The sequence below is a fragment of the Leptidea sinapis genome, chromosome 45 (assembly GCF_905404315.1).
Source record: "Leptidea sinapis chromosome 45, ilLepSina1.1, whole genome shotgun sequence".
NCBI classification, from domain to species: Eukaryota; Metazoa; Arthropoda; class Insecta; order Lepidoptera; family Pieridae; genus Leptidea; species Leptidea sinapis.
Window position 1 is genome coordinate 5,631,465 of NC_066309.1, and position 16,555 is coordinate 5,648,019.

General features: G+C 34.0%; 2 protein-coding genes across 3 annotated transcripts in view; one reads left to right on the plus strand and one right to left on the minus strand.

Annotated features, from left to right (window-relative positions):
• LOC126977379 (uncharacterized) overlaps positions 1–4,299 on the plus strand; it is a 20,426-nt gene extending 16,127 nt beyond the window's left edge. The window contains exon 13 of the mRNA XM_050826143.1: positions 154–4,299. Within this exon, the coding sequence (XP_050682100.1) occupies positions 154–157 (4 nt within the window). The 3' untranslated portion in view covers positions 158–4,299. The remainder of the gene's footprint in view (positions 1–153) is intronic.
• LOC126977392 (uncharacterized protein F21D5.5) lies at positions 4,288–16,297 on the minus strand. 2 transcript variants are annotated; one of them, XM_050826166.1, is made up of 6 exons: positions 16,013–16,297; positions 15,211–15,896; positions 14,735–15,004; positions 12,220–12,369; positions 6,844–7,049; positions 4,288–4,772 (listed from the first exon to the last, which is right to left on the minus strand). In XM_050826166.1, exons 1-6 carry the CDS (start codon positions 16,143–16,145, stop codon positions 4,649–4,651), a joined length of 1,569 nt encoding a protein of 522 aa, XP_050682123.1. In that variant the 5' UTR covers positions 16,146–16,297; the 3' UTR covers positions 4,288–4,648. The 2 variants fall into 2 exon arrangements, with proteins under 2 accessions (XP_050682123.1, XP_050682124.1); XM_050826167.1 differs by lacking the exon at positions 16,013–16,297 and having other exon boundaries at positions 15,211–15,737; positions 15,821–15,892.
• Positions 16,298–16,555: the final 258 nt, after the last annotated feature.

Sequence of the window (16,555 nt, forward strand, 5' to 3'; positions counted from 1 at the left end):
CCTATTGTATACCTACACAAATCCGGAAATAAGCGAAAAAATTAAAACTGTCCGATTAATAATATTTCCCTACCATTCAGTTTCCCTATGTTGTTTTAGAATTGTTACATCTGAGAAAGATCTCGGCCAATTACTACATGTAATTATTTCCAGATGACACGACGACTCGGACACAAGTCTGGATGACTTATTGGATCTTGCCGACGACCTGGAGCACGAAGATGACTGACGACAATTTCAATAAAGCACTTGTTAACATAACATAATAATATATTACGCACACAGGGAGTAAAGCAGGTGATTCTCACTCGCGGAATATTGACAATCGCGGGTGGCAATGTCCTACTTATCTCATGTGGTGCGTATATTTTCCCACCTGGATGAAAGACAAAAGACGTATTGCCGGGAGAGAATCGGCTACTTTTGTTCCTCGTACCAGGGACTAAAAGACAGCTTTTCAACGAGGTGGGAAAAAAAATTATCTCCGCCATCACTGTAGTAGGCACCAAACTTTGAGGCACACGATGCTAGGATTTTTAAGTTTATAAACATCAGTAACACGGTGCGAATAACTTTTCTGAAAAGGAGCGTGCATGCAAGCTTTCAGCAATACTGCTTCTTCTCTTTCGACTACGAGTGCCACGAACCTTGGCGATAAAATAAGATATAAAATACATTATATTTGAAAAAATTCAAAACAATTGTGAACTATCGAGTGCTTTTCATTTACGTGGCCTTATATCGTTTTAGTGCATAAAGCTAGGCCTAAGTATTAAAAATATTTTGAAAATAATTTTGAGAAAATTTCTTGATATATAAGTAGGTAGGGTATTTTTTAATGTAACTTTATATTCATTAAGCAAATAAAAATGTTATGAAAAGTAGATACATAGGTACTAATGTTTGGAATTGTTTCTTGAATGCAATATAAATTATATTACTAATGATGGATCTTTCATAAGCGCCCATTCAGGTGAATTTAATTAGAAATAGGTACATTAGCTTTTCAATTAAATTGTTTGTTATATTATATATTACGTTGCTAATTTTCTGTTATTTTATATATATTACCTATGTTAATATTAATGTTAGTTGTAGGTAGGTACTTAGTTAATACATTGACGGCTATAAGTAACATTAGACCGGTGATAGTGCGATGCGGCTGACCACAGCAGTTAGCCGGTCCGGTTGGCTATATCAATGACGATGTATGAAGCCTTGCAGATTAACAGCCGTTTTCAATAACCTATCTGTCCTTAGTTTAACTTACTAGAGGTAGACAAATCTATCCTTTTACGCTTACTTACATTTCAATAACCTATCGACATAAAGCATTGGACTATAACTATATTGGACATAACTATGGATGGATAAGATCTTGTCATTAATCGGTGACAGCAATGTATCCGTAACTAGAGAAACGGCAAACCATGTCAATAGCCAATACGTTAGTCATAGATATAGCCAACCGGACCGGCTTACCGCTGCGGTCAACCGCATAGCACTATTACCGGCATTATCAACCACTTAATCCGTCCGGTTTTATTTGAAAAAACGTCAATTTCTATTTTGCATGCGGTATAGGCATATGTTTAGGTTTTAGTAACCGGGTGTGACTATCAGAACATATTTATTTATTTATTACCTATTCCAGAATATTCAATTCAATTTCAATTTATTTATTAAATTACAAAATAAGAATAATAATAAAAGTCTTACTTACAAGCTAGTTAACACGGAGCCTGAACTAGGTAATCCTGTGTTTCAGGTGTATAGAGCTGATATTAAAACTATGAAACGTATAAAAAGACATCAATTTCTTGAAATTGGTCCCTTCAGATTCTGGCATCCAAATGTATTCTTCTAAAGTTTAGAAACAAATTCCCCAGTATTATATTTTGCGACCGTTTGAAAAAAAATACAGTAATGCACTGTGTCATTAGTCCCTGGCTGGTATATCTGGGTATAATATACCATGTTACACCTGATTACGGCTATAACGAATCACCTACAAGTACGCAATACCTATTCTTTCCCTTCCTAACCTTATATTGAAAATTTCTAATTAGTGGTCGACATATCTCTAGTAACTATGTGTATTAGGTGTGTGATCATCTGTTTCTTGCTTTTACTAAATAGTACCTAGACATGTAGGTGAGCACATAAGTACTTTTATAATTAGTGCCAACCAACTCGTATTTTTTTTTATTGGTGATATGTAAAACGAGCATTTCACGCGCTCGCTACGAGCATTACAAGCCGTGCGAACGAACACAAAGAGGCGCGTTCGCGGCTAAATGGCGAAAACAGACGTATGTGGGAGGTTCGTACAACATGCAATGAAAGATAGAATGATACATTTCACCAGTCTGTACGCACCTTTAAAAATGTATCTGCGGCCTACTAGTATTATGCCACTATGGATTGTGATTTAATGCGACTAGCAATTGATTGTACTTACCTAATTAATTACTAAACTTTTATTCATTAGGCACGGACTAGTAAAAAAATAAGGACTCCGTGTCACCTTATATAACAGATTAACGTATAAATACATAGCCCCACGCACACACTTACACTACTACAGGCCGATAGACGGCCATTATGAGAATTGTCATCGTCTATGACAGATCAGTTTGCGTCTCAATAAAATATTTTAAAAATGCCGTCGTGCGTTGTGAAAAAGTGTAAAAACGATACTATATAAGTATTTGTGGCCATATATGATTAAAAGGCATAAAAAAAGGCATTTATTTTCTCAAAATTGATTCCTTTAGAATTCTTTTTGATGTCATTTCTTATACTACTACCGCTTCGGAACCAAATGGCGCTCTGAGAGAGAAGAAGCGGCGCAAGAAACTCTCCCAGCATTCTTTTTTCTGCGCTCTTTTCAATGAAAATATACAATATTGTACAGTCGCTATAAAATAATCACAATCTAGTCCCAGGCTGTCCGATCATTTAGATATTCAGCAGTGGAGTAATAGGATTTACGACAGAGCCATTTCTTTATAAAACATTTAAATTTATTTATAGATAATGCCTGAACAGTGGCTGGGACTTTATTGTAGAAGTGTATACATTTACCATTAAAGCTATTATGTATCTTATGAAGCCTACTAGAATTAGTTACAAGCAATCCCTTATTTCTAGTGTTATAATAATGAAAATCACTATTAAGAGCAAAAAGGTGACGATTTTTGTCAACATATATTAAATTTTCATAAATGTACTGACAATAAACTATTTAAGGAAAAAAATATTTAAGGAAGAAAAGTTTGTGTAACTAGTATCCCCCGTAACCGCACACGCACTAGCATAACGGTGCTTTACTTGCTAATATCACGGCGCGGAGTCCATCTTTTTTTACTCGTCCGTGTCATTAGGTAGGTACGCGTTTATACTTAGGTACATATTATGACAATTATAACACATTGCAATAAAGTAAAAAAAATCAATAATAGCATTGTATCTAGTTGATATTAAGCATAATATCTAATATTAATTTTTGTATCTAAAGGTAAAATAACCTGTTGATAATGTTTCAAACGAAATGAAAAGCGACTACCACAATAGCTGGCTAAAGATCTCCCTTCTCTGTCACACTGCTCGCCACACACTTTTTCTCTTTCGTTCGTTACGTGTGGACCCGGCATTATAGGTGATGGGTGAAATACGTAAATTGAATTTTTTTTAATGAAAATTAAGGACGAGACGAGCAGGACGCTCAGCTGATGGTAATTGATACGCCCCACCCAGTACAATGCAGTGCCGCTCAGGATTCTTGAAAATCCCAAATATTCTGAGCGGTGCTCGTCACATTACATATATGACATAAGATATTAAGTCTCATTAAGAACAAGTCCTCACTCTAGATAAAATATAATAATTTAAATAAAATACTTTTTAAACAATTAAAACCCGTGTGATCGTAACTGAATTTTGATATTAATTTGAATACGAAAATATAAAAATTAGCTCTGACCAACTGAGCGTAATGTCACAAAATAAATTTTAGTATTCCGAAGTAATATATGTTAAAATAATTTATAATTACACTCCTTTAAAAGTATTTTAAAGTTTGAGTCGATAACTTTGCCATATATTTATCTCAAGCTAGCTCAAATTGCTACAAAATTAATAGTTGAACTTCGAAGTGAGGTAATTAATTGTATAGTTATAACTTCACCTAGTTACTCACCATAATATTTCTTAAGTAGTCTAAGAAATCAACATGCTTTCTAATTTTGATGTTTGAACAATTATAAGGATTTGCAATAAAAATGCTTTAATTGACAAGATGTTTCATTTTTTAATATAAATAAGAAACCATAATTACATTTATAATAATATACCATAAATTAGTTTCATAGTTTATATTATTATCTGCGAAAGGTTCGCTTAGTGAATATAACAATCGGATAATCTTTTGTTCAACAACCAAGGGAGATACTGATACAACCGGCTCCTTTGATACGAACGCGAACGAACATACACAAGCTTATTTGGCCATGTTCTAGTGTGACTTCCATTAAAAGTAAGAACTGTGCACAACAAGAACTGCCAACGAGAGATGGCAGGTCCGAGTGTGGTTCACTCCAGCTGTGGTTCGTCGTCGCTCGCTACATGTGGAGCCGGCTTTATAACTTTACTTTTCTAACAGAAACATTCTGTACACTCGTTCAGCTTCTTTATCTTCAAAGGTTGGATTAAATTTCACATTGATGACGTCTTGAAAACCTTCGCTTTTTGAGGGTTCAACAAATTTGCTTCTGTAATCAAATAAATATATTATCAATAATTTCTTATCTTAACGGGCTACAAGAAAAAAATCGGCTTATTTAGTACCAAACTGTGTCTAATTTAAAATTGTAGAATTTATTTAAGCCCTAAATTTTGGTGAAAGGTAAATTTTTTACCAAGTCGACTCCAGTGAATATTATAATGAATGTTTTTCATAAATTGTTCACATACACATTCATTGCATATTGCATTGATTCAAATTATTGTAAATGTCGTTATAGAATTATAAAAAATGTATTTAAATAAAGCAAAATTATTAGAAATAGCCAACCGACGCGGATACTGGCGCGCGCCGCCGACCAATTACACGTCCTAGTTATTGACAACAAACAAAAAACGGAGGATATTGGTTGGAAATTGACATTAGCCGCCATTTTGTACTTCTAACTCGCACAGACCAATGGCGTCGCTTCTTAGATATTTGAATGTTCCAAGAATTATTGTAATTTTTAAAAAATATATCATCAAAAATATGAAAATTTATTGAACTAGGCGTTACTTTGCGGAAATCCATAATTATACAAATAATTTAAGTTTTCTTTAGTGTTGATTCCGCCAATATTTGTTTTCAAACAATTCGACACGAGACTCAAACTCGAGACTCGAGTCTCGTGCCAGATTTTGGCGAGACAACACGTCCTGAGGATGCCTCGTGTAGAGGCGAAACACGTGTCGAATTGTTTGAAAACAAATATTGGCGGAATCAACACCAAAGAAAACTCAAATCATTTGTATAATCAAAAATATGCATGTAGGTACCTATATGTATTTCTCAGGCTGCATTTAGTGCTCGACCCACGGTCATCGATTTCCCCATATGAGAGCCCCAATGGATTTTGACATTTTTTGTTATTCCAAAAACACTAGTTGAATCGACAACATAATATATATCGTTCTTGTACATTGTACATTAAGAACTGTACATTGAATTGTACATTATTAAGTGAATTTAAAATTTGTTATAATAAGGTAACAATTTTTTTCATAAATTCGCATTTCTTTCATGTACTCAAATTCCGTATATGTAGCTTTATATCATTTTATTTACTCGTTAGGTTTAAATTACTTTATTCTCATTAAGACCTATTGTCACTTACATGAGAAATTAATATTTTACAAACTAAAGTAGGTACTTAACAACAATGATTATGGTGGGTACAGAATGCAATTCAATGTTAGGCAAACAGATAAGACATAAAACAACCTACATATGTTATTGAAACATTTCATAATTATTGGGTATGTGCCTTTGAAGGCTCGCTTTAAAAGAAGTCAATGTTTTGGCATTTCTTATTTCTGAGGGCAGGTTGTTATATATCTGAACTCGTTACTCGTTACTGCCAGATAGCTTGCACGAAAAAAAAAATCTAGCAAGTTCATAATATCAGTGTTAGGAATTTACGTCCTAACGTTTGCTGAGAACATTCCTTTTTGAGAATCGCGCTGCTGCCTCGTTTGTTACCATTCTTTGTTATTAAAATAATCCTTCCATGTTTTATAGCATTTTATTTATTTTTTTATTGTTTTTTAACATTTTTATTGTTATTAATCCCGCATCGTTCATAAAATTTTGTTTTTCAAATTTTATCTGTGTATTAATTCTAGAAGTGAGGGTTAGCGACATCTCAAGTCAATTTCCTAATATGCAAATATTGGTGTTGAGCAGGTTATCAACTGTAAAGTAGATCCTGTAGATGAAGCACCACCTGAGAGTTGAACAAAGCAAACAGAATTTTATAACGATGCGGTACTCGAACGGTTAGCTCAGTTGGTTAGAGCACCGGCACGGAACGCCGGAGGTCATGGGTTCGAATCCCGCATCGTTCATAAAATTTTGATTTTCAAATTTTATCTGTTATTTGTTCTTTTATTCCTATCTATTGTATTTGTAAAAAAAAATGGTGGCAAATATTCGCAAATAAAGATAGTATAATATAAATTTATGCCTCATAGAAATATGGAAACAAGGATCAAAATTTAAATAATCTCATATAAAGTAGAATGTGTGAGGCGATGTGTAGAGTGTAGTAGTACACTCACTTGTAGGTATTGAAGATGATATCGTTGACCGTCGCATGTTTTGTTTTCATTATTTCTCTGAACCTGTTGTTGTGTTGAGCGTGGGACTTACTGGTCGTCACGTGGGCACAACGACATTGGACTTTCATTTCCCTCGCAAGACTCGTCCAACGCTTACGGGATTCAACATCTGGGTTAGTACTGTCAACTATCACACTCTTGCCTTGCTAAAACATAATCAAAAATTCAAAATTCAAGTATTTTTTATTCAAAAAAGGATGTGACATCACTTATTGAAAGTCAATAACTACCACCCATTCCAAAACGAATGCTTGAAAAGAAAGGGTGTAACAAACTTAGCGGGCTATTTTCATCAAAAAATATGTTTACAAAGTAATATTGTACTTATTTAATAGCCTGAGGGCGGTCGCTCCATTCCCAATCTGTGATATCATTAAGAAAGTCATTTATGTTATAGTAACCTTTACCACACATACGTTTTTTAACAATTCTTTTGATTAACGTAATACTTTTGTTTTGAACATTTTCTGGGATTTTTTTGTAAAAGCATATACATCGCCCCACAAGACTTACTAACTCGACTTAGGCTAGGGTTACTATGGATGCGAGTTCTGGCGAAAATTTGTTCTGACGAGTACGTCCGAAATCCTCGTAAGAACAAGGCGTTTACACTGTGCGCGTTTTCTGTTATTCTGATAGTCAGTTCGTTTCTGCCGTCCAGCGAAGATGGACGAATTTGATGAATTTGATTTTCTTGAAAGTCCATTATTTAAATTATTATTGTTAAATGGTGGAAAGACAGAGCATGTAAACGTTAAAGAGTTATTTTCTATAAGAGACGACAAAGGAGAGTTCCAAATGTAGAGTGTTGAGTTCTGTAGCAACTTTCTCCCACTTTTGCCGAGAAATATATCTGTTGTGATAATTTTTGTCTATCATATCCCACAAACACCTGTTTTCGTACACGAGACTGATCAATTTATCGTTATCCATGGTGGAAACCAAATCACTCGAAATTCGAAGACGCAGGTCGTGCGAAAAAATCAAACTCGTTTGAACGCTCGAGTGGTTCTGACGCGTTCGTCGTTGCCAGTGTAAACACTGTCATTGGATACCAGGCGTTTGTTTCTTCTGACGAATCCGTCAGAACTCGTCAGAACAAATTTTCGTCAGAACTCGCATCCATAGTAACCTTAGCCGAGTAGTATGCATTATAAGTTTATGTCTGTTCGTGGTGTTAACATTATGGTTATGACAGTTTCTAGCAAATTCACTTATGTGCCTATGAACATACATTACATGATCAAGAATATATTGAGAAGCAAGTTAGGTTGTTAATTCAGACCTAGGTTATAAATAGCGTGAATAGCCCTCTTCTGCAGAACAAATATATAAAATATGCAAGTAAACATGGTTTACTTTATAATGGAAAAAAAAGGTAATGTTTTAGTGTTTCGGTCGGGGCGAGGTCCTGACTGCGTCCCTCCAATATATCTTAATGGAAAAGAGTTAGGAAATGTAAATATTTAGGCCATTTTGTTACCAGCACTCTGAGTGATGATGACGATATAGAGAGAGAGAGAAGAAATTTGTCAGTTAGGCCTTGTTCCCACTATGCCGGACCGGTAGACCTGACGGAAACCGGACACCGGACAGAATGTTCACATTACACCGGATCCCGGATCTTCTTCGGTCTTATCCAACAGAACAGGTATCTCTTGGACATAATTAAAGTTTCTGCTTAAATATCCATGCTACACGTTTTCTTTTATCAGAAAATGCAAGCCGAATCGCGTGTGGGGGAGCACGGGCGGGGCGAGCGGGGGACAGATGTCGGCGATAATTCGTTCACATTACTCCGGTCCGGTGGTTTTACCGGCACTTCGCAGTGACAAAACCCTCGGTAAAAATGCCGGGCTCAGTATTTTTTCCGGATCCGGCATAATGTGAACAGCTTCATATATATTCTTTAGCCATTAGCTCTTCCAGCAATTTTACCTAGCCGGTAAATCGGCCAGTCCGGCATAGTGGGAACCCGACCTTAGGGCGAACATGATAATTAGAAGATTTCAGAAGTGCAGTAGGAATGTCAAAAAGCTACTGTTCACCACCTACTGTCAGTCCTTTTATACAAGTAACTTGTGGGTGAAGCATACACGTAAAACTTTGAACATTTTTAGAGTTCAATATAATAATGCTTTTAGGATGTTCTTGGGATTACCACGTTTTTGTAGTGCATCTCATATGTTTGCCTTATACAGAGTAGATGATTTTTATGCTATTCTGAGGAAAAAGATTTTTTCAATTCGGGATAGAATTAATAAAAATGAAAATAGTATATTAAGAGTCTTAAATAATGTAAATAATTTTATTAATAGAAAATGGAATATTCCTCTTAAATCTAAAAATAAATCTTTGTAATATTACTAATCCTAGAATAAGTTAATACTAACAATATATGGGCAATGCTGCCTGAAATTATTATTATTATCATTATCATTATCATTATCATTATCATTATCATTATCATTATCATTATCATTATCATTATCATTATCATTATCATTATCATTATCATCATCATCATCATCATCATCATCATCATCATCATCATCATCATCATCATCATCATCATCATCATCATTATCATTATTATTATTATTATATTAATATCGGCAGCGTTGCCCCATAGCAAGGACTACTAATATTGTTTCTCGCTACCGACTAATGCCACCTACTTATTCGAGACTGAGTGCATCCCATTCCCTGACCATTTGACATCTTGAGAGAGAAAATTTATTGAATTAGGCGTTACTTTGCGGAAATCCATAATTATACAAATTATTTAAGTTTTCTTTAGTGTTAATTCCGCCAATATTTGTCTCCAAAACAATTCGACACGTGTTTCGCCTCTTCACGAGGCATCCTCAGGGCGTGTTGTCTCGCCAAAATCTGGCACGTGCCAATAATTTGTATAATCTTGAGAGAGACAAAGAAATGCCCAGTATGAAGGAATGATTAGTAAACAATATCCGAGCTTCTATTTATGCTTTTTTTAATGAAAATAAGGGAGGAGAGAGCTGTTCAGCTGATGGTAATTGATACTCCCTGCCCATTACAATACAATGCCGCTCAAGATTATTGAAAAACCCAAAAATTCTGAGCGGCACTACAACTGCGCTCGTCACCTTGAGACATAAGATGTCAAGTCCATTTGCCCAGTAATTTCACTATCTATAGCGCCCTTCAGACCTTAACACAGTAATGCTTACACATTATTGATTCACGGCAGAAATAGTCGCCGTTGTGGTACCCATAAAGGAGTCTTCCACTGGTAAGAAAATGAACTCGATCCCTACTGCATTGCATAGCATCAAAAGCCAACCATCAAGTGAGTACGATACTACTACCGAGGTGGATGGCACTTACAAATGTGGCCCGGAATTATCTCTTGTTACTTATCTAATATATAAAATTCTCATGCCGCGGTGTTTGTAGTTAAACTCCATCGAAACGGCCTGACCGATTCTCATGAAATTTTGAGTGCATATTGGGTAGGTCTGAAAATCGGACAACATCTATTTTTCATCCCCCTAAATGTTAAGGGTGGTCCACACCATTTTGTTTTTAATATTTTTGACATTTTTTTTAAATTTGTTTGAATATGAGTCAGCATTAAAAAATACAAACAACTTCAAATTTTCAATCTTTTACGATCAACAGTTACTTTTGTATCGCGATTTTAATATCGCCAATACAACGTTTGCTGGGTCAGCTAGTCTTAATATACAGGTTGGCCCACCCAAACCGGTCAGTATGGGGATTTTAAAATATATAAGACATAGAAGAATATCTTCTAAGGAACCACGACATTGATTTTAGAGAAAACAAAAACTGCATTCATAGATTTTCAAAAAAAATCATACACGACTCGGGAATCGAACCCGGTCATTTTGGAAAAAAAATACATTTTTGTTTTATAGCCTATATATAGATACAGTAGGTTTTAAGGAGTGATTTTTGCTATGAAACCTTGTGTCTAAAATTAAAAGAAATTGCTTTTTAAAATGTTATTTTAATTATTTTAGTAAATGTTCAAAATGGCAACCATTTTCTTTAATGCAATAGTCAACTCGTTTAAGTAACGATTTTGTTATGGCGTTTTGTACTTTGAAGTTGTGAATTTGGGTTAAAATAGTCTCTATGGATATTTTTAGATCTTCAGTGGTCTCGTAGCTAGTTTTGTAGACTTCATATTTAACGTAACCCCACAAGAAATAATCTAGTAGGGTTAAATCGGGTGACCTCGCGGGCCATTTGATAGGTCCGGTTGTTCCAATCCATTTTTGTTGGAAATTATTATTTAAAAAATCTATGGCGATCCGACTATTGTGTGCCGGTGCTCCATCCTGTTGAAAATACACTCGTTCTCTTTCTTCTACCGATATTTCTCTCGTGACATCTAAAACATCTTCTAATATTTCGATCGAGCGTTCATTTTTTAAAATTGAAATTCGGCAATCTTAGAAGTTCACATTCCATTTTCAAATAACAGCAAAATAAAATCTTTTTACTGGTATACCCAGACAACATAACGATTGGTTATTGCCTACATTTTTTAACAAGTAAAACCGACAACTTACATGAAACAATATCAAATAAAGAAATTTCTTTTAATTTTAGACACAAGGTTTCATAGCAAAAATCACTCCTTAAAACCTACTGTATCTATATATAGGCTATAAAACAAAAATGTATTTTTTTTCCAAAATGACCGGGTTCGATTCCCGAGTCGTGTATGATTTTTTTTGAAAATCTATGAATGCAGTTTTTGTTTTCTCTAAAATCGATATCGTGGTTCCTTAGAATATATTCTTCTATCTCTTATATATTCTGAAATCCCCATACTGACCGGTTTGGGTGGGCCACCCTGTATATATTTATTTTGTTCGTCTGTTGTAAGTGAACTCCTCCTAAACGGCTGGACTTTTAAGTATAACTTTTTTCTTCCACTTTTTTAGACTTACTTACGATTTGCTTTTTTCTTAGTTTTGTTACGTTCTACAATTCTTAATAAGTTTCCATGATTTACGCCACTTCTTTCAGTGGGTCCCGAAATACATGCATTCTCGCCATCCTCCTTTTGTTATCAAATTTTATTAGTGTAATTAATCCCAGAAGTGAGGATTATCACTTAAAAGAAGAACAGGAGAAAGAAGTGAGGAATATCAAAAAACATGACAAATTTTTAAGTTATTACATCTCCATCAATATTAATCTTTTGACTGCAAATAAAGTAGTTTATTATCATATGATGTATATGTATCTTTATGTATATGTATGATGCTTTAAAAGTTACTATAAATATAAACATACCCTCAAAAATTTAGTAGCTTCTGTTGAACATTTCTGCCAAGAACCAAGTACATCTCTACAAACTGTTACATATTTATGGGCTGACTTCTCTTCAATCTGTTTCGCAATGAAAGATTTACCACTGCCCGGGTAACCAACAAAGACAAGCAACTGTAAGAAATAATAAACTTGAAAATAATATTTTCTTAAAACTTTTTCGAGACGTTGTTTACTTATTTATTAATACAGCTTTACTCATGATTTATCGGTGTGGGTACCGACATGTTTCAGACCATACGGAGGTCCTGTGAGAGTTCATTATGCCCATTCATATAGCATTAGTTTTTAATTAAGTAATGAGTAAAGTGATTAAATAAATAATAAGTAATACATAAACCATACAAAGGTCAAATTCAAATAAACTGTATTCAATTAGGCTTAAAACTAAGCACTTTTGAATCATCATTAAAATTATTTAAGTTAGTAATTTGAATTACTGAATCTATTATATTATGGCAGATAAAGAAAAAGTAGAGAAGAAGACCAACAAGAACAAACAACAACGGCAACGCTCTTGTGATTCCTCTGGTGTTGCAAGATAATATGGGTGGCGGTGATCACTTAACACCAGGTGATCCGTACAATCATTAGTTCTCCTATTCCATCAAAAAAAAAATGGCAATTTACAATGGCATAACAAATTAGTTTGCAAGGTGCTGCATTCAATATATGAGTTGTATTTAATGTTAAAATTGTTTTAAATATCAAGTAAAAAGCAAATCAGTGAGTCTGTTGGCAAATCTGATAAATAAATGAAGAGAAGCAGGGTGCCATTGGGTTGGTGCCTTATTTGTCCTCTGCAATAAACAGAACTATATCCTACCCAGAGCTAGACAGCCTAAAGGTTTCTGCAACCCTGGCAGAGTTGTTACCTTCCTGGGATAAAATCTCTTCAGTGACTATTGACATAATATAATGGATGGCTCTATACATAGTCTTAATACAGTGAAAATATTAATAAATGCTTCAAAGGAGAATGGCAGAAATAGACCCACATAATTTATATATTAACAATGCATTATACATAGGCAAGTTGATATACATTATACTCAAATAAAATTTGAATACAAAATTTTATGAACAATGCGGGACTCAAACCCACAACCTCTGGTGTTCTATGCCAGTGCCCTGCCAACTGAGCCAACCGTTCGAGTGACATATCATCATAAAATCTTGTATGCTTTGTTCAACTCTCAGGTTGTGGCTTCATCATCAGTAATACTCTTGAGATTCTAGGTATGGGAGTCGAAAGAAAGAATAAAATTGTTTACAAAATAACTTGTAGTGTATAAATGTAGCACTATGCCATAGAGATAATGCTGTAATGATAATTAATAGCCCTTGTCAATTATTGTCATTTTATTAAATCTTATTTAATCTTTATGAACCTCACAATAAGAGCTCAGGTTGCTATGAAGTTATTGTGAAAACCCCAGTAAAAATAATCCCCGAGTATCATATTGGTTAGACAATAAGCAACTAAAAGCGGTTGATACACAAAAAGACCTAGGAGTGATCTTAAGCAATGATCTCAAATGGGAAGCACACATTGTGGTTACTGTGAAGAAAGCCAACTCAATCCTGTACCTGATCAGAAAAGCATTCTTCAACATCACCAAGAAAACATTTCTAAAAATCTATAAAACTTATATCAGACCATTACTGGAGTATTCATTTCAGGTCTGGAATCCATATTTTGTTAAGGATATAGAATTGTTGGAAAGGGTACAGAGCGAGCCACTAAGTTGCCTAGGGAATTGAAAAATCTTACATATGAACAAAGACTTACACAGCTTGGACTCAGCACCCTCAAAAGCAGGCCAGAAAGAGGAGATCTAATTGAAACATACGAAATACTAAATAATTATTATAATGTCCCAAGTTTTGAGAGCATGTTTCCAAGGAAGAGCAATCCTAGACTAAGGGGACATGATATGAAGCTAGAATATCAATTAGCATCATCAAATTGAAACACTTTCTGACCAACAGAGTCGTCCATATATGGAATAGATTGCCCAAGGATGTGTTTAAATCAAAATCTGTTAATCAGTTTAAGAATAGACTGGACAAACATTTGGAAAGATATGGCAAATTATATAGACACATCAGCGAAAGCTGCTTAGTCTATTATAAATAATAATACTGAATAGCTAGGTTTATACAATAATAAAATTATGTACATTATGATATAGTCAGCAATTATAGTATTTTGGTAACAATAACCTCCACCCACACAACTTGGAATAATTAATAATAATAAGTACTTAATTATAATTTGTTTTATTTTTATCTTTTATCTCCCTCTTATTTAGACATACTTACCGTTTGCTTTTTTGTTACGTTTATCCGTTCTACAATTATAACTAAGTTTCCAACATGTATACTATCTCTATCAGTGGGTCCCAAAATACATGCAAGCTTGCCATTCTCCTTTGGGGTTTTTATGTTATGTTTGTTAATGATTTCATATAAATACCTCCTGAATTGCACTTATTAATTTGCCATCAAAAGTAGTTGGTTTTAAATCTTTGGGTATGAATTCTGGCCGGCTCTTTGGTACATTAGCAATAGAATGACCAAGGAAATATTGTTCAGGTGTAAAAAATTTGAGGCCCAGATTTTCTGCAAACAATATATCAACCATTGAAAAATCCTTTTTCTTTCCAGGTGCCCAATTAGCATTTCTACCAGCTGCATCACCACAGTAGAAGCTTTTCTCCATATCAATGAGTATATTGTCATTTTTCTGGAATAGAAATTAGCATTAATAATAATTTTTTATAATTTAAGAGCTTAAATAGAATAATATATTTACACAAATGTAATTAAAATGTTATTTAAAAAATCAGGGTTTCAAATCAATGAATTTTGATTTCTATTTACTTAAAACATGATAATTTTAAATATCAATCCATGTATTTCTATAAAGTAAAAAAAAATTATTAGTATCACCTCTTTGGACAAAATATTCCACATGCCTGGGGCTGGTTTCCTGTAAAACCCTTTACCAGTTGCAAAAAACACCTGAATTGGAATACCTAGTTTAGAGACAATATTTTCAATCTTAATTTTAAAATCCTCTATTTTCACCCTACCACTACCAATAGGTGATTGATTACTTAGGATGATAACTTTATACCCATCTTCAAACTTTTCAGCCAACTTTGAAGGTACAGAGGGAAATATAATTTGCCAATCCTTTGTATCAACGGGATGAACTTTGCCTGATTTTGTTTTTATTAAAGTGCCATCCATATCGAATGCAGCAATCTTTGAACTTGACTTGACACCCTTGCTTGTAAATACATAAACCTCCCTATTTTCAAAATCTTCCCACTTATCCTCCATACTCACTAGGACACTGTTCTTATTGTCTATCTTTATCAGTTTATTTTGTCGCTCTGGAGATATTGTGTCTTTCTTTCTTTTATTGCCTTGGTTTGGCACCTCATAATCATCAGGTGGTGGATCAAACTCAACTAAATGAAAATACTGATTTAATAAAATTTCTATTTTACTGCCATGTTTTATTTTATATAAGCCATCTTTTTTTAATGCATACCCGTCTAAGCCAGATGGATTAATTCCAATTTGTTTCACTTCTAGCAGACACTGATCACAATCAGCTTTCAGAATAACTGAAAATGCAAATAAGTGTAAAATAAAAACACATTTCAAGTCCTATAATTCCATAATCGGACAAACACAATTAAATTCTGTAACATTGGTAAGAATTAGAAGCTCTAATACATACGCTGTTTGCGGGAACAGGCTTGATCTTTTATTAGTGTTAATTTACTTCTTCCAACAAAAGTTTCCACATTGTGAGGTAATTTTATCGGCGCATGCGAATCTAATAAGCACTTTAAAAAACATTGACGAGTCATGATGAGATTATTTCTTAAAACATACTAAAGATTTAAATATCCATGATAATAATATTTAATTAATCTACATAATTACTTTAATCTTACAATCTGCAATCAATAATAATCTAATCAGAATCACTTCATGACAATAAATAATAATATCTAGCGATGAGATAAATCGATACTACAGAGTATTGAGTACCTACCCAATACCCATATGCAAAGAGTATAATAATATATAGGGAAAAGAGAGCCCTCTCTACGCATTATGAGCTGTCTATTTGAAAACTAGCGCCATCTGAATATTGGCCCCGAAAATAACTATAATATAATATTAACTCGAAATTATGAAATTCATTTTTAATGTTGTGACGCAATTAAATAACTAACTCTACTTTTTGATGTAGGTATTGCAATTTTTTACCATA